Source organism: Eurosta solidaginis, chromosome 2 (assembly GCF_040869045.1).
Source record: "Eurosta solidaginis isolate ZX-2024a chromosome 2, ASM4086904v1, whole genome shotgun sequence".
Taxonomy (NCBI): Eukaryota; Metazoa; Arthropoda; class Insecta; order Diptera; family Tephritidae; genus Eurosta; species Eurosta solidaginis.
In genome coordinates this window covers 299343868-299362417 of record NC_090320.1, presented here as the reverse complement: position 1 = coordinate 299362417, position 18550 = coordinate 299343868, and the positions used below count along the sequence as shown (strand labels likewise).

General features: G+C 40.1%; 1 protein-coding gene across 3 annotated transcripts in view; it reads left to right on the top strand.

The window, feature by feature from the left end:
* dpr3 (defective proboscis extension response 3) overlaps window positions 1–18550 on the top strand; it is a 663598-nt gene that overhangs the window by 411009 nt on the left and 234039 nt on the right. For all 3 annotated transcript variants that reach the window (XM_067768746.1, XM_067768745.1, XM_067768747.1), the window contains exons 2-3: window positions 9694–10777; window positions 14295–15743. In XM_067768746.1, coding sequence (XP_067624847.1) covers window positions 10681–10777; window positions 14295–15743 — 1546 coding nt within the window. In that variant the 5' untranslated portion in view covers window positions 9694–10680. The remainder of the gene's footprint in view (window positions 1–9693; window positions 10778–14294; window positions 15744–18550) is intronic.

Genomic DNA, 18550 nt, shown 5'->3' with positions numbered 1-18550 from the left:
AACCCGAAATAGTCCCGAAATGACCTCGTCGGCATCCCGGACGGATCCCGAAAATTATCCAGAAATGATGCCGGAAAGGTTCCCAAACGATCCCCTAATAGTCCCGAAATTACCCTAATGGGATCCCGGACGGATCCCGAAAACCATCCAGAAATGATGCCGAAAGGGTTCCCAAATGATCCCGTATTAGTCGCGAAAAAGTCCCGAAATGACCCCGACGGGATCCCGGACGGATCCCGAAAACCATCCAGAAATGATGCCGAAAGGGTTCCCAAATGATCCCGTATTAGTCGCGAAAATGTCCCGAAATGACCCCGACGGGATCCCGGACGGATCCCGAAAACCATCCAGAAATGATGCCGGATGAGCCCCAAAATGATCCCGAAAAAGTCCCCAAATAACCCCGACGAGATCCCGGACGGATCCCGAAAACCATCCAGAAATGATGCCTGAAGAGCCCCCAAATGATCCCGAAAAAGTCCCCAAATGACCCCGACGATATCCCGGACGGATCCCGAAAACCATCCAGAAATGATGCCGGAAGAGCCCTCAAATGATCCCGAAAAAGTCCCCATATGACCCCGACGAGATCCCGCACGGATCCCGAAAACCATCCAGAAATGATGCCGGAAGGGTCCCCAAATGATCGCGAAATAGTCCCGAAATGACCCCGACGGGATCCCGGACGGATCCCGTAAACTATACAGAAATGATCCCGGAAGGGTCCCAAAATGATTCCGAAATAGTCCCGAAAAAGTCCCGAAATTACCCCGGCGTAATCCCGGACCGATCCCGAAAACCATCCAGAAATGATCCCGGAAGGGTCTCGATATGACCCTTACGGGATTACAAATAAGGTGAAGCTAATTATAAAACCATGTTAATAAGGCAGCAGGCGCATTGGAGCGAATAAAAAGTTAGATAGAAACATACAGGTAAAGCTAATAAAAGCGTGCTAATAAAAACAATTGATGGAGGGCGGATGGCGGGAGTAGAGGAGAGGACCACTGATCGTTCCTCCAAAATTGTCTAGATCTCGTTCTGTATGTACCAGATACCAAAAACTATTGATTTAGGAGAAAATTTAGATTGAGTTATAACAATTTATGGATTTTACACCAGAGGGGGAGATAAAGGGGGGCGGGCGGAGGGTGTCACTGCTTACTTTGTAAGCCCTCGACTTATTTGACCCCTTGAGTCTGTGATATTGGTGAAGGCCAGTATACGTAAAGTTATAATGTGTAAAAATTATGAAAAATAATTTCTCGAAGGGTCGTGGGACCCCCACCCCTCTTTCCATGTTCGAAAAAAATTTCGCTGGTAGACTACTGTCTGTGTCCCAAATTTCATCAAAATCCGTGTAGCCATTCTGGCGTGATTCAGTCGCAAAGACGAAAAAATATAATAATTAAATTATAACAGTTCCTAGGGGGCGGGGACCACGCCCCTTTTGAAAAATATATAGCTAGTAGATCCTTCTAGACTATTGGCTATATGTGTGCAAAATTTCATCCAAATCGGTCCAGCCGTTCTTGCGTTATTGAGTCACAAAGACAAACGTCTGGACAAACATCCAAACATCCAAACATCCAAACATCCAAACATCCAAACATCTAAACATCCAAACATCCAAACATCTTAACATCCAGACTTTCCCATTTATAATATATATTAGATTAGATATAATACCACGAAAAGTATTCCTGCCAAGATTCCAAGGGCTTTTGACTTCGCATTGCAGACATTTTTCATTTTCTTCTACTTAATATGGTAGGTGTCACACCCATTTTACAAAGTTTTTTTCTAAAGTTATATTTTGCGTCAATAAACTAATCCAAATACCATGTTTCATCCCTTTTTTCGTATTTGGTATATAATTATGGCATCTTTTTTAATTTTTCGTAATTTTCGATATCGAAAAAGTGGTCATAGTCGGATTTCGGCCTTTTTTTACACCAATACAAAGTGAGTTCAGATAAGTACGTGAACTGAGTTTAGTAAAGATATATCGATTTTTGCTCAAGTTATCGTGTTAACGGCCGAGCGGAAGGACAGACGGTCGACTGTGTATAAAAACTGGGCGTGGCTTTAACCGATTTCGCTCTTTTTCACAGAAAACAGTTATCGTACTAGAATCTAAGCTCCTACCAAATTTCACAAGGATTGGAAAATTTTTGTTCGACTTATGGCATTAAAAGTATCCTTGAAAATTAAATGAAAAAGGGCGGAGCCACGCCCATTTTGAAATTTTCTTTTTTTTTTGTATTTTGTTGCACCATATCATTGCTGGAGTTGAATGTTGACATAATTTACTTATATACTGTAAAGATATTAACTTTTCTTTTGAAATTTGACTTTAAAACATTTTTTTTTAAAGTGGGCGTGGTCGTTCTCCGATTTTGCTAATTTTTATCAAGCATACATATAGTAATAAGGGTAACGTTCCTGCCAAATTTCATCATGATATCTTCAACGACTGCCAAATTAAAGCTTGCAAAACTTCTAAATTACCTTCTTTTAAAAGTGGGCGGTGCCACGCCCATTGTCCAAAATTTTACTATATTTATATTCTGCTTCATAAGTTTAACTCACTTATCAAGTTTCATCGCTTAATTCGTATTTGATAATGAATTATCGCACTTTTTCGATTTTTCGAAATTTTCGATATCGAAAAAGTGGGCGTGGTTAAAGTCCGATATCGTTCATTTTAAATAGCGATTTGAGATGAGTGCCCAGGAAGCCACATACCAAATTTCATCAAGATACCTCAAAATTTACTCAAGTTATCGTGTTAACGGGCAGACGGCGGACGGACGGACGGACATGGCTCAATCGAATTTTTTTTCGATACTGATGATTTTGATATATGGAAGTCTATATCTATCTCGATTCCTTTATACCTGTACAACCAACCGTTATCCAATCAAAGTTAATATACTCTGTGAGCTCTGCTCAACTGAGTATAAAAAAATGGAGTATTTGCACCTCGTAAGGCAGTATCAAACAAACGTGTTCCGAATTTTCTAAAATAACGGTTTATCTGGAACACGTCCATGAATACATAAACGGAATAGAGCTTTCGGAAATTTCATGACAAAGGCAAATGTTCCCTGTTAACTCTTCTGTCAAAGTCAATGCCTTAATATAAAGTTCTCAGAAATAATCCATTTTCTTTTATTTTTTTTTTTTGTTAGTTCATTACGGCTGTTGAGTAGAGTATCACCCCATGTCGGCTACCAGTTCGAAATCGTTCTATCTCAAAATGTTTTTCGAAAATTTCCCATTTCAGAATTTCTCACAAAAACGCCCTATATCAGAATTAGGTTGAAGAACGCCTTATCTCAGAATATTTTTAAGATTAACTCCCTCTTATGTCAAAATGCATTGAACTTATGCTCAGGTAGCGAGTTTTTGAAACAAATTTTGAGATAGTGTATTTTTGAAAAATTCTGAAGTACGACATTCTTCAAACAAATTCTGATAGAATGGCCAAACCAACATATCTCTGTCAATTCATGAAACATTTAGAGGAAAATGAATTATTTCCCCAAAAGCTGTTGGCATTAACAAATTTATTATCAATACTAATCTAATCTAATATATATTATAAATGGGAAAGTTTGGATGTTAAGATGTTTGGATGTTTGGATGTTTAGATGTTTGGATGTTTGGATGTTTGGATGTTTGGATGTTTGGATGTTTGTCCAGACGTTTGTCTTTGTGACTCAATAACAAAAGAACGGCTGGACCGATTTGGATGAAATTTTGCACACATATAGCCAATAGTCTAGAAGGATCTACTAGCTATATATTTTTCAAAAGGGGCATGGTCCCCGCCCCCTAGGAACAGTTATAATTTAATTATTATATTTTTTCGTCTTTGCGACTGAATCACGCCAGAATGGCTACACGGATTTTGATGAAATTTGGGACACAGACAGTAGTCTACTAGCGAAATTTTTTTCGAACATGGAAAGAGGGGTGGGGGTCCCACGACCCTTCGAGAAATTATTTTTCATAATTTTTACACATTATAACTTTACGTATACTGGCCTTCACCAATATCACAGACTCAAGGGGTCAATTAAGTCGAGGGCTTACAAAGTAAGCAGTGACACCCTCCGCCCGCCCCCCTTTATCTCCCCCTCTGGTGTAAAATCCATAAATTGTTATAACTCAATCTAAATTTTCTCCTAAATCAATAGTTTTTGGTATCTGGTACATACAGAACGAGATCTAGACAATTTTGGAGGAACGATCAGTGGTCCTCTCCTCTACTCCCGCCATCCGCCCTCCATCAATTGTTTTTATTAGCACGCTTTTATTAGCTTTACCTGTATGTTTCTATCTAACTTTTTATTCGCTCCAATGCGCCTGCTGCCTTATTAACATGGTTTTATAATTAGCTTCACCTTATTTGTAATCCCGTAAGGGTCATATCGAGACCCTTCCGGGATCATTTCTGGATGGTTTTCGGGATCGGTCCGGGATTACGCCGGAGTAATTTCGGGACTTTTTCGGGACTATTTCGGGACCATTTTAGGACCCTTCCGGGATCATTTCTGTATAGTTTACGGGATCCGTCCGGGATCCCGTCGGGGTTCTTTTGGAACATTTTCGGGACTATTCCGGGATCATTCCGGGACTATTTCGCGATCATTTGGGGACCCTTCCGGCATCATTTCTGGATGGTTTTCGGGATCCGTGCGGGATGTCGTCGGGGTCATATGGGGACTTTTTCGGGATCATTTGGGGGCTCTTCCGGCATCATTTCTGGATGGTTTTCGGGATCCGTCCGGGATATCGTCGGGGTCATTTGGGGACTTTTTCGGGATCATTTGGGGGCTCTTCCGGCATCATTTCTGGATGGTTTTCGGGATCCGTTCGGGATCTCGTCGGGGTCATTTGGGGACTTTTTCGGGATCATTTTGGGGCTCATCCGGCTTCATTTCTGGATGGTTTCCGGGATCCGTCCGGGATCCCGTCGGGGTCATTTCGGGGCTTTTTCGCGACTAATACGGGATCATTTGGGAACCCTTTCGGCATCATTTCTGGATGGTTTTCGGGATACGTCCGGGATCCCATTAGGGTAATTTTGGGAATATTAGGGGATCATTTGGGAACCTTTCCTGCATCATTTCTGGATAATTTTCGGGATCCGTCCGGGATGCCGACGAGGTCATTTCGGGACTATTTCGGAATCATTTGGGATACCTACCGGCATCATTTCTGGATGGTTTTTGGGATTCATCCGGGATCCCGTCGTGGTCCTTTCGAGACTTTTTTCGACTAATACGGGATCATTTGCGGACCCTTTCGGAATCATTTCTGGATAGCTGTCGGGATCCCGTCACGGTCATTTCGGGACTATTAGGGGATCATTTGAGGACCTCTGCGGCATCATTTCTGTATTGTTTTCGGAATCCTTTCGGGATCCCGTCAGGGTCATTTTGGGACTTTTTTGGGGCTAATACGGGATCATTTGGGGATCCTCTATGGGTCGTTTCGTGACTTTTTCTGTTTTATTTCGGGATCATTTGGGGACCCTTCCGGCATAATTTCTTGATGGTTTGCCGGATCCATCAGGGTCATTTCGGGACCATTTTGGGATCATTTGGGGACCCTTCCGAGATCATTTCTGGATCCGTCCGGGATGCCGTAGGAGCCATTTCGGGATTTTTTGTTACTTTTCCGGGATAGTTTTTGGACCCTTCCGTGATCATTTCTGGATCTGTGCGGGATCCCATCTGGGTCATTTCCGGACTATTTCGGGATCATTTTGGGATCCTTCCGGAATCATTTCTGTATGGTTTTCGCGATCCGTCGTTGATTCCCTCGGAGCCATTTCGGAACCTTTTCTGGAGTATGTCGGGGTCATTTGGAGACTTTTTCGGGATCATTTGGGGCTCTTCCGGCATCATTTCTGGATGCCTTTCGGGATCCGTGCGGGATCTCGTCGGGGTCATTTGGGGACTTTTTCGGGATCATTTGGGGGCTCTTCCGGCATCATTTCTGGATGGTTTTCGGGATCCGTCCGGGATATCGTCGGGGTCATTTGGGGACTTTTTCGGGATCATTTGGGGGCTCTTCCGGCATCATTTCTGGATGGTTTTCGGGATCCGTCCGGGATCCCATCAGGGTAATTTCGGGACTATTAGGGGATCATTTGTGGACCTTTCCGGCATCATTTCTGGATAATTTTCGGTATCCGTCCGGGATGCCGACGAGGTCATTTCGGGATTATTTCGGGATCATTTGGGATACCTACCGGCATCATTTCTGGATGGTTTTTGGGATTCGTCCGGGATCCCGTCGGGGTCATTTCGGGACTTTTTCTGACTAATACGGGATCATTTGCGGACCCTTTCGGCATAATTTCTGGATAGTTGTCGGGATCCGTTCGGGATTCCGTCACGGTCATTTCGGAACTATTAGGGGATCATTTGAGGACCTTTCCTTCCTTTCAGGGTAATTTCTGGACTTTTCCGAGACTATTTCGGGATCATTTTGGGACCTTCCTAAGATCATTTCTGGATGGATTTCGGGATTTGTCCGGGATGCCCTCAGGGTCATTTTGGGACTATTAGGTGAGCATTTGAGGACCGTTCCGGCATCACTTCTGGATGGTTTTCGGTATCCGTTCAGATTCCTGTCGAAATAATTGCGGGACTTTTTCTGGATCATTGGGGGTCCCTTCCAAAATCATTTCTGGATGGTTTTTGGGATTCGTCCGGGATCCCGTCGGGGTCATTTCAGGACTTTTTCTCGACTAATACGGGATCATTTGCGGACCCTTTCGGCATAATTTCTGGATAGTTGTCGGGATCCGTTCGGGATACCGTCACGGTCATTTCGGAACTATTAGGGGATCATTTGAGGACCTTTCCGGCATCATTTCTGGATTCGTCCGGGAACCCGTCAGGGTAATTTCTGGACTTTTCGGAGACTATTTCGGGATCATTTTGGGACCTTCCCAAGATCATTTCTGGATGGATTTCGGGATTTGTCCGGGATGCCCTCAGGGTCATTTTGGGACTATTAGGTGAGCATTTGAGGACCATTCCGGCATCACTTCTGGATGGTTTTCGGTATCCGTTCAGATTCCTGTCGAAATAATTGCGGGACTTTTTCTGGATCATTGGGGGTCCCTTCCAAAATCATTTCTGGATTGTTTTTGGGATTCGTCCGGCATCCCGTCGGGGTCATTTCGGGACTTTTTCTCGACTAATACGGGATCATTTGCGGGCCCTTTCGGTATCATTTCTGGATAGTTGTCGGGATCCGTTCGGGATCCCGTCAGGGTCTTTTCGGAACTATTGGGAGATCATTTGAGGACCTTTCCGGCATCATTTCTGGTTAGTTTTCGGGATCCTTTCCGGGTCCCATCAGGGTCATTTCGGGACTTTTTCGGCATCATTTAAGATTGGTTTTCAGGATTCGTCCGGTATCCGTCAGGGTAATTTCTGGACTTTTCCCAGACTATTTCGGGATAATTTTGGGACCCTCCCAAGATCATTTCTGGATGGATTTCGGGATCTGTCCGGGATGCCGTCAGGGTCATTTTGGGACTATTAGGTGATCATTTGAGGACCTTTTCGGCATCACTTCTGGATGGTTTTCGGTATCCGCTCAGGATCCCGGCGGAATTATTGCGGGACTTTTTCGGGATCATTTGGTGTCCCTTCCGGCATCATTTCTGGCTGGTTTTTGGGATTCGTCCGGCATCCCGTCGGGTTCATTTCGGGACTTTTTCTCGACTAATACGGGATCATTTGCGGGCCCTTTCGGCATCATTTCTAGATAGTTGTCGGGATTCGTTCGGGATCCCGTCAGGGTCTTTTCGGAACTATTAGGTGATAATTTGAGGACATTTCCGGCATCATTTCTGGATAGTTTTCGGGATCCTTTCGGGGTCCAGTCAGGGTCATTTCGGGACTTTTTCGGGATCATTTAGAGATGCCTTTCAGGATTCGTCCGGGAACCCGTCAGGGTAATTTCTGAACTTTTCCGAGACTATTTCGGGATAATTTTGGGACCTTCCCAAGATCATTTCTGGATGGATTTTGGGATCAGTCCGGGATGCCGTCAGGGTCATTTTGGTATTAGGTGATCATTTGAGGACCTTTCCGGCATCACTTCAGGATGTTTATCGGTATCCGATCAGGATCCCCTCGGAACCATTGCGGGACTTTTTCGGGATCATTTGGGGTCCCTCCCAAGATCATTTCTGGATGGATTTCGGGATCTGTCCGGGATCCCGTCAGGGTCATTTAGGGGTGCGTTCGAGATCCCGTCAGGGTCATTTCGGGACTTCTTCGGGAATATATCGGTATCATTTCTGGATGGTTTATGGGATCCGTCCATGACCCCTTAAGGGTCATTTCGGGACTATTAGGTGATCATTTGAGGACCTTTCCGGCATCACTTCTGGATGATTTTCGGTATCCGTTCGGGATCCCGTCGGAATCAATGCGGGACTTTTACGGAATCATTTGGGATTCCTTCCGGCATCATTTCTGAATGGTTTTCGGGATTTGTCCGGGATCCCGTCGGGGTTATTTCGGGACCTTTTCGGGGCTAATACGGGATCATTTGGGGATCCTCTAGGGGTCGTTTCGTGACTTTTTCTGTATTATTTCGGGATCATTTTGGGACCCTTTCGGCCTAATTTCTTGATGGTTTGCCGGATCCATCAGGGTCATTTCGGGACCATTTTGGGATCATTTGGGGACCCTTCCGAGATCATTTCTGGATCCGTCCGGGATGCCGTAGGAGCCATTTCGGGATTTTTTGTTACTTTTCCGGGATAGTTTTTGCACCCTTCCGGGATCATTTCTGGATCTGTGCGGGATCCCATCTGGGTCAATTCCGGACTATTTCGGGATCATTTTGGAATCCTTCCGGAATCATTTCTGTATGGTTTTCGCGATCCATCGTGGATCCCCTCGGAGCCATTTCGGAACTTTTTCTGGAGTTAGTCGGGATAATTTAGGGACCCTTCCTGGATATTTTCTGGATGGTTTCTGAGATCCGTCCGGGAGCCCGTCAGGGTAATTTCGGAACTTTTCCGGGACTATTTCGGGATCAATTTGGTACCCTTCAGGCATCATTTCTGTGTGGTTATCTGGATAAGTCTAGAATCGTGTCGTTGTCATTTCGGGTTTTTTTGAGACTACTTCGGGAACTTTTGGAAACACTTCCGGGCGTTTCTGGATGGTTTTCGGGATCCGTCCGCGATAGCGTCGGGGTCATTTCGTGGCTTTTTCTGGATAATTTCGTTATCATTTTGGGATCCTATCAGGTTATCAGCTCATAGAGTTCTTTTGTTTACTCAACTACAAAAATAAAATGCATTAGACAGAAAAAAAATTTTAAACAGATAACTTTATAAGCAGGCTAACGTGAATAGCCCACATATTTCATTTTCTCCTTGCGGACGGGGCCGCGGGTAAAGGCTAGTATACTACTAAAGGTACTTTTCTACAACAATTTTCGCTGAAGGGGATTGAAGTATTCGCCGTTTTCCTTACTTCGCAAAAGCTCTGTCATCATAGAAGAACAAACCTCTAGTAATTGAATCACGAAACTGAAGCCCATAAAAAAACCATTTGCAATCTAAATATTTTTCAATACATACTTACAATTCAAAAACGTGTTCCTTGCATAATTTTGTTTATTTGTTTTTACTTTCAGGTCGAGTAAATTTATCTTGAATGCAGTAATAAAGGACTTGACCCAATCGGATACAAAAAAAAATTAAGTAAATACTTCAAATTAAGCAGAAACCAATATGAATAAGGAAACAACAACAAAATTGAGTGAGAAGCCATCCCTTTTAATAAAAAAATATAAAAAAAATGTAAATTTAAGTGTGCTGAAATGTTGAATCTGTTCAAAACGTAGGAAAAAAGGGTAAATAAAGGATAGGGATTCAAATAAAAAAAAAACAAAATTTAAGACATGAAGACATAAGAAATTAAAAATAAGAGAGAAAATGTTTAAGATTTTTTTAATTCCTTGCAAAAAAGTGTAAGAAAATCAAAAATGTTTAAAGTGTACGTGTATGCGTGTGTGTGTGGCATTGAACGTGATTGTTGGTAGCGTCGAAAGGTATACAAAAAAAATCATGTAAAAAGTGCAAGTGGCAAGCAAACAAGATAAACGCTCTCTGACTGACTAACTGGAAAATACTCGGAACCTACTTGTACAAGAATAAAATACCTACATTTAGCCAACGGGGCGTATACGTAACAACAACAAAAGGCAAATAAATAGATTGAAATTACGGTGCAACGAAGCAAAGTCAAGCGCAAGTGATTACATACATACATACATACGATATATACGAGATGGATAAGAATACATAATTAGAGCAATGAAGAGGGGAAAACCAAAAAAATAAAAAATTAGAAAAATGCAACAACAATGCAATAACAAAATTAGTATGAGGGCAAATTAATAGAAGAAGAAAAAGAAAAAACGAAATAATAAGCAAAAAATTGTTATTGAACAAATAAGACTGAACAAAATAAAAATGAGCAAGAATTAGTACAGTGAATGAAAGGAATATAATGCACTTTGTTAGAAGTTTTACAAACATAATTAAAATGGAGGGAAAAGTGTAAAATAAGGCAAAAAAAATTCGCAGTTTATAAAATGTTTATAAAGATGTTGTGCTGAATGAAAATGAGCGCACTGAAACCATGTGGCATGAACGTAAGAGAAGAAGAAGGAGAAGGAAAAAATATTCGTAAAGCAGAAACCGTGACAAATACGAGTAAGTGGTGTTAAAAAGCGCCGAATGAAGTGTCGATACACGTGCCCTAAGGGCTGTGCTTTTAGAGTTTTCTAGGGCAATAAGTTGCCGTTGCTGACTTCTGTGAAGCAATAAAAATATTTAATGCCTGTTACTAGCAATAAAAAAAAAAACTAAATAATTTTCCGGAATACAATAAGTAATTAATAGAAGAAAGAAAGAAGTTTCGCAAGCAATAGGAAGCGTGAGGTTGAATATAAAATGGTGGTGATGAAGGTGGAAAATTATTATTGTAGGGATGACTTTAAAGTGAAAGGAAGTGAGAAGGAATTTTAATTGCTTCGCTTGTATCAAAGGAAATTGCAAGAGGATGAAGAGATCTTTTGATAACATTATTGATTTAGTTAAAAACATTTACAATTTTATGACAGCAATTTCACCTGATGACCCATTGAAAGTCAAAGATGGTATTCTATCTTAGGATGCTGTGAGCGAAGCTTTAGAATATTTTAAGGGTAACTTAACAAAGTATTCTTGTTGAAGCTTGTCAGAATTATTATGACTTTTATTTATGTTACATACCAGAATTGAGCATCCAACAAGAACTTTCTTTAGCGCTCTTCGTTATTCATAGTTCTACAGAGTATCTTGAGATTGATATGAGCGATTCATTATTTCTTCTTCTTAGATATATTTTTATTATTTCTTTATAATTCCTTTACATAGTTTTGTTGTCGCGAATTATTGCCTTTGCAAGTGGCAACCTTGTCGTTCAAAACCAATGCTATTTCTTAACAGTTGTGTATCCAATTTTGTTAATTTTTAATAAGTCTCTCAGGAATGGGGATTTCATAAACGCTTGGAAAGTAACTTCTATTACCCCGATATCTATGAGTGCTAATAAAAGCAATGTGGCTAACTACCGTCCCATTTCCAAACTTTCCACTCTTTCGAAATTGTTTGAGATTGTAGTCAAGGATAAAATATCCTTCGCAGTAAAGGCCTTGATTTCACCTAATCAGCATGATTTTATGCCTGTCAGATAAACTGTAACTCATCTAGCAGTATTTTCTGAATTCTGTATTTCTTCATTTAATGGGAGGGCAGAAGTTGATACTATCTATACCGATTCTTCGAAGGCTTTTGACAAAGTCAACCATTTATTATTTATATCCAAACTTTCAGGATTGGGCTTCCATTATAGTATGCTATCTTGGGTGAGGTCTTACTGGGCAGATCGTAGCTGTGTCGTTGTAGTGGATAGTATCTGGTCACGGTCGTTTACTGTCACCTCTAGTGTGCCCCAAGGGAGTGTGTTGGGACCCCTATTATATGTTGTCTTTATTAATGACATATGGCATTGTTTCAGGTATCTGAATTCTTAATGTATGCTGATGAAGTCAAGATTTGTGCATCAATCACGACCCAATCTGAGTCCACTATGCTCCAAGCGGATCTCGATAACGTTATAGATTGGTGTAGAGAGAATCGTCTGCGTTTAAATATAAGTAAATGTTTTAGTATTATCTTTGCTAAAACTCGAAATGTTCTTCCTGCTTTTTATTATATTGGGGATTCTGCGCTGAGGTTGTTGATGAAATATCAGACCCTGGTGTAGTATTTGATTCAAAGTTTCAATTTCACAGTCAGATTAATTATGTCATTGCGAAGTTTTATTCCACGATCGCGTTCATTCACAGTTTCAGTATGGATTATAGTGACCATTACATTCTAAAACTTTTATTTACAACGCCAGTGCGGTCTGTTTAAGCCGCCTCCATCCCCATTAGACGGCGGCAATTCCTATGCGCCGTCGTGCGCTGCGAATGGAAAGGCGCCAACGAACACCCACCACTGCCATCGCGCATGAACAATATTCCATTCGCTAGTCAAGCATTGTTACTCGGCAACCGCGGACGCGCTCCATTCTGCATTTATATTGTATAAATTTTTTACATTTTAAATATCGGTTTCAAAATTAATATTATGTTGACGTTTTCATTCTCATTAATAATAAATGAACAGTGAATTTTATAACGTTTTCGAAAAAACTCAAAAATCTATTTATTGTTTATAAAAGTGTAGCGAAGAGAGACCCAAGTATGTTCACGGTCTAAGCTAGAATATGCTGTATTCATTTGGAGGCTGTACCATGCTTGCCATATAGACCGACTTGAGCATGTTCAAAGGATATCTTTGCGATTTGCTCTCCGGCCTTTGCGTTTTCAGGATCCTGTTCTAACATACAGTTCTAGATGTTTTTTAATTAACCTGAAACCATTAGTTGGAAGAGCAATTCTATGACTGACATTTTTATATCAATGGGACGGTTGACTCGCCCTATCTTTTAGAACGTATATGGTTCAATGTACCATCGCGAAACCTTCGATGCCACGATTTTCTCTGGTTAGATAGATTTAGAACGATTTATGCTTCTGATTCTCCAATTGCTAGGACGGTGAGGAAGTTCAATTTGCGTTTTGTACCCTATAGATATTGATTTTCCATTAAATAAATTTAGGTTTAAACTGCTACTAAATGAATTGATTTGATTATTTAATATTTAATATTTCTTAGCTAAGATACATTTGTAAATAGTCTGTAGGGAGGTTCTGATTGTCCTAGACTATTATGTGAATAAATAAATAAATGAGGTCATCTTCTATCATGTTGATCCTTAGTTCCAGGGACAGTTAGGGAAGTTGTTAGCTCCCCCATTGCCAATCAACTATTTGTGGTTTCATGTATGTACTCTCACCCAAAGATATTTCCTTGGTTATTATTAAATATTACGATTATCTCATTGGAATATTCACATAAGATTTACGACATAAATCCCTTCCGGAAAAATTCTCAGATATCATTCCGATGGCAAGAGCATATTCATTCTGTAATAAGGTATTTTGTTAAGAAACGATGGGAAACAAAGGCACCCTATTTCCAAGGCCGATGTTTAAGACGTTGCCTAAGGGGATGCCTACTTCTTATCTGAAACTTGTGATCAGCGTTTTGTATTTCATAAACGCTGATGTCATTACTAATAATAATGTGATTTAGGAACTCAGTGCCAGGTTGGTTATCCATGCTCCCCCCATTCCACAATCTGAGCATTGATGTCAACTGCAAATAAGATCTTGATTTGCGAACTCTATAAAGTTAAGCTGTTGGTCTTTCCTGAAAAGAATTAATGATATAGAATAATGTACAATGTGACAAAATCTCCACATTTTAAACTTGTTGCATATTTTAAGGAGCACATAGCTCTTTTATAGGGCGTGGACTTTTGTACCCTTGTATAAATAAAAGCTCTAGTATAATCGCTTTGCATACTCGCCCATTATATCAAATGAAGATTTATAGAGACGAAGGAGAATAATTCCTTTTAGCGCCATTTTCTAGGAATAGTATTAAAGAATGTGGATATAATATCAACTTTTAACCTGCTTATTATGAGTTAATATTGTATGCCTTTATCACGTATCTTAAATTATTTCATCCGGTCCATATTGTGCACTATCTAATTGTTGCATACTTTTAGGCGATCAAAAATTCACACGCCGGCAGAGTGTCAAAACAATGATATCACCGTATTTTTGCCGTTGGCCAGCATGTCGCAGACGCAGAAAGCGCAGAAAGAGTAGAGCGCGAACTCAATACAAAGCTAACACGAAAATTTGGAACTCGCGTATAAAGCCATGTACGCGGTGGGGGTTAAAAATGGCAAGTACATGCTCCAATGACATTATTGCAAAAGAGGATCTACAAAATATGTTAATTAGTTACCATATAACCCGTGAAACACGAAAAAGCAACAGCAGCAACAGGAAAATCCAAGAGAAGACCGAACGAACAACAAAAACAAAAAGTTGCTTGTTGCCTGCAAACTTTTTCCAAAGCGGCATGTTGCAAGATACAAACAAAAATTGTCTGCATACAACAACAACAGACGTGACAACAATGAGGGTGACACACCCAGCAAAGCCGACGGTGACAAAAACAAACAAACTAATGTCAGCGACAGAAGCAACAACACCGAAACTAAACAGGTGCAAACGTTTTGTAATTAAACGAAGAAAATCAAGACAACAACAACAGCAACTAGACATATGTAGCCAGAATTTGGTGTCAGGGGACTCTACAAAAATTCACGAATGTTCGCCTTATATTGAACAACAAGAACAAAAAATACAGCACACGTGCGCTGTTGCACTACAGAAGGGTGTGCAAAATGTCTTAACACTTCAATGTGAACACTCCGAACAAAAGCTTCCTCTACGGCAACAACACAATATTCAATGTCTAGAAGCAGCAGCGCAACAACAAGAAATTTTAAAAGAAATCGCGAACGAACAAAGTTGGCGAAATCCGATTGGTTTACAACATAGCGACATTGTGACGAATGCAACAACAACAATACAAAATACAATTAAAACGACGACAACAACAAAAATTAACGCTGCCACATATGTCGCTACAAAAACTACATTAGATACAACAACAACTAATTGCACAATAAATGAAATAGGCACCAAAACAATAGCAACGGAAATTGCATTATCAAATGTTTATGCAGCAGCATCAACAGCAATAGACACAACAACAACAAATGTCAATGCAAACGCAAAAAGGTTAAAAGCGCCAATAGCTAAAGAAATCGACTTACAAGCAATTGCAATTGCACCAACAAAAAGCAGCGTAGAAACAAATACGCAAAGTGCAGTAACAACAACAACAACATTAAAATCATTGCAACAGCAGCAATCACCACATGTTTTTAGATTTGTAGTGGCGCGAAAATCCAACTGTCGAAAAACATTCGCGCTGACAAGCGCATTAATGCAAACAAAACAAAAAACAAAACAAGCGTATGCTGCTGCAACAACAACAACAAGTACGCGTTTCATATTAGCTCGCAGTAAAACACCATCGACATTGTTTGGCAATATTTTGTCATTGCCTGTTGGCACACTAACGTTGCACACAATTGGTAAGTTCACAACAGCATATTGTTATACGTAAATATGTTTTTATATATGTATGTATGCGTATGTATTATACTCAAGAACTTTTTATGTGGGGTAATTAAAAAGTGCTCACATGTTATGGAAATGAAAGCTTTCTCCATTGCAACTTTTTCTAATGTAAGTAAAAACTCATTTTTAAATTTTTTACAAAGGTCGATAGTTTGGCAGCGGCCGAACTGAGGCTGTCACCTTATCGGAATCATTTCGGGATCATTTTAAGACAATGTACGGATTTATTTCTGGAACAGTTCGGCGATTTCCGGATTTTCGCGATCACCTCAAGGGCATTTCTGCATTTACTATGGGATCAAATTGGGACTATCTTAGGATCATTTACAAATTATTTCGAATTACTTCCACATATTCCGATATTCCTTCAGGAGCCTTTCGAGGTCCTTTTTGTAAACAATTTGGACTGTTTCCTTATGATTTCCAATTTATATGTTATACTATAATATGCCACAATGATACCGAAATTATATGCAATGATCTTGAAATAGTCGGTATGATGCACAGAACCATACCTAAAAGAACATGAAATGTTCTTAAAGTGGTGCTGACATTGTGTCCAAATATATAGTCTGCAAAATAATATCAAAATGATCCTGAAAAAAATTATCCATATATTTTATATTATCCATACAAATTATACCAAAAGTAGTTCCCAACTCCTCCCGATAAGGTGACAACTTTTCTTTCGCTAGCCACATAGGAAATTCAAACTAGAAAGTATAACATCGAAGTTAAGACCAGATTCAGCCTCTAACAATCTTCCCTACAATTTTTATTTTATATTAAAATTTAACTTTTCCAAAAAGGGGCTGTGCTACGCCCATTTAAAAACACTTCACTTTAATATTTTCGCAAAAATTCATCGTTTTGCCAGTATCTGTTGCTTCATTGTCCAACTTTTTAAATTTTTTTTTAAATTTTCTATATCGAAAATATATATTTTGTGTTCATATAAGCCCAAGTACTAAACATGGTGAAAATATCTAAACTTTTGCTCAGTAATCGAGTTAATGAATGAATGGAAGAAGAGACGTTCAGCTGGGTATAAAATGCGACCGTGGCTTCCAACCGATTTTCACAAGAAATGGAGATTTCCACTAAAAAACAATCCCTATTTCTAAAAAAGGGAAGAGCGACACACCCGATTTCAAAAAATTTTCAAACTATTGTATTTTTTCTGCAACACATCTGTCACTATTGAGGTGAAATATCAGTATAATATGGTCATATACACCAAAGATATTGAATTTCACGTTCCTGTTAGGCTTTGGAGATTTTAAATTTTTTTTTTTTAATGGGCGCCATCGCTATCCGATTTTGTTGATTTTCACTAAGCTTATATATAACAGAGGAACAGGCTTCACCCCAAATTTTAATATGATATCTTCATTAGCTTAGCGGCTTGTAAAAGTTCGCAATTTTCTTATTCTAAATGTGGGCGGTCCATTTTCGAATTCCTTATCAAGTTGGCGTTGTTCATCCCTATTTGTATATTTGGTTATGAATTATCGAACTTTTTTTTGGAAATCGAAAAAGTTGTTTGGTTTTCTTTTCTGTATTTCGGCCATATTGCATACCAATTTATTCTGGGTTGAGAAAAGCCAGTCGATTGCACTATAACAGCAACTGCAGAGTAGACGAATTAGTTTCTAGAATAAATAGCTATCTCCGCAGTCCTTCTAGTTTCTTCACCGCGCGCAGCCTAGCGTTATCAACGACAAAATCCAAGGCCACTCTGCTTACGACGTGGAAGGAGCAGATAACGCAAATATTACACGTTCACGTCTATGGTGTTACACTACGCACTGTCCGTCGCCGAAAGATCTAAGGAGTAACGTTCGATAATACTCCCACCTTCAAGACGCATGCCACCGAAATTGTATCTAAAGTACAAAGCGGCAACAAAATTCTCAAATCGCTTGCCATCAGCACTTGGGGTAAAGATAAAGGAAGGTTGCTAACTACGTACAAAGTTATTGGCCGACCGATCAAGCGTCATCAGTTTGGTTGCCTGGTCTTAAAAATACAAAATGGAAAAGCATGCATGAATATCACCTACACAGCGTCATCAAAGAGTTCAGTATTAATGACCACGACAAAATGCTATACAGGCAGTTTTTGCATAATAGTCGCAAACCAGAACACCCTAACAAACAACAGCTCGATCTAGCTTCGGCTCCAAGAGGCTTAAAGGGATATCTCCATAAGTACTATGATAATATTCTCCACCTGCCAATACCGCCGTTTGTTCCAAACGAGCATGGGAAGACCCTAGTCCAAAATAGACTAGCCTACTCTAGAAGAAAGCGCACTAACAAGGGAGGCACGAGTCACCCTGGTCCAACTTCGTTCTGGGTACTGTAATAGGTTAAACTCTTCAGAATCAACCCCGACATACGTTAAGTATGTCCTGCATACGATGTGTCTCCATATTACACCATGAATCGGATGAAGCACTGTTAATACAACAGCAAAAAAAGCCAGTATAAAAAATTTCGAAAAGATTTCTCAATTTTTGGTTAATCGTGTTAACCGCCAGAGGGACGGGCATGGCCCACTCTCGATTCCGGTGTACTATTGCGTACAACCTCTATTCAACCAAAGTAGTGATAGCCTGGAGGTAGATTCAGTAACTGTGAGTTTTAAAATGTCCACGTTTTTTTATATAATTTGTATGAAAGAAAAATGTATATTTCAAAACTCATACATATCTGTAATTCAGCCACTACTACTAACGAAGGTGTCAAAAGCACAGTGC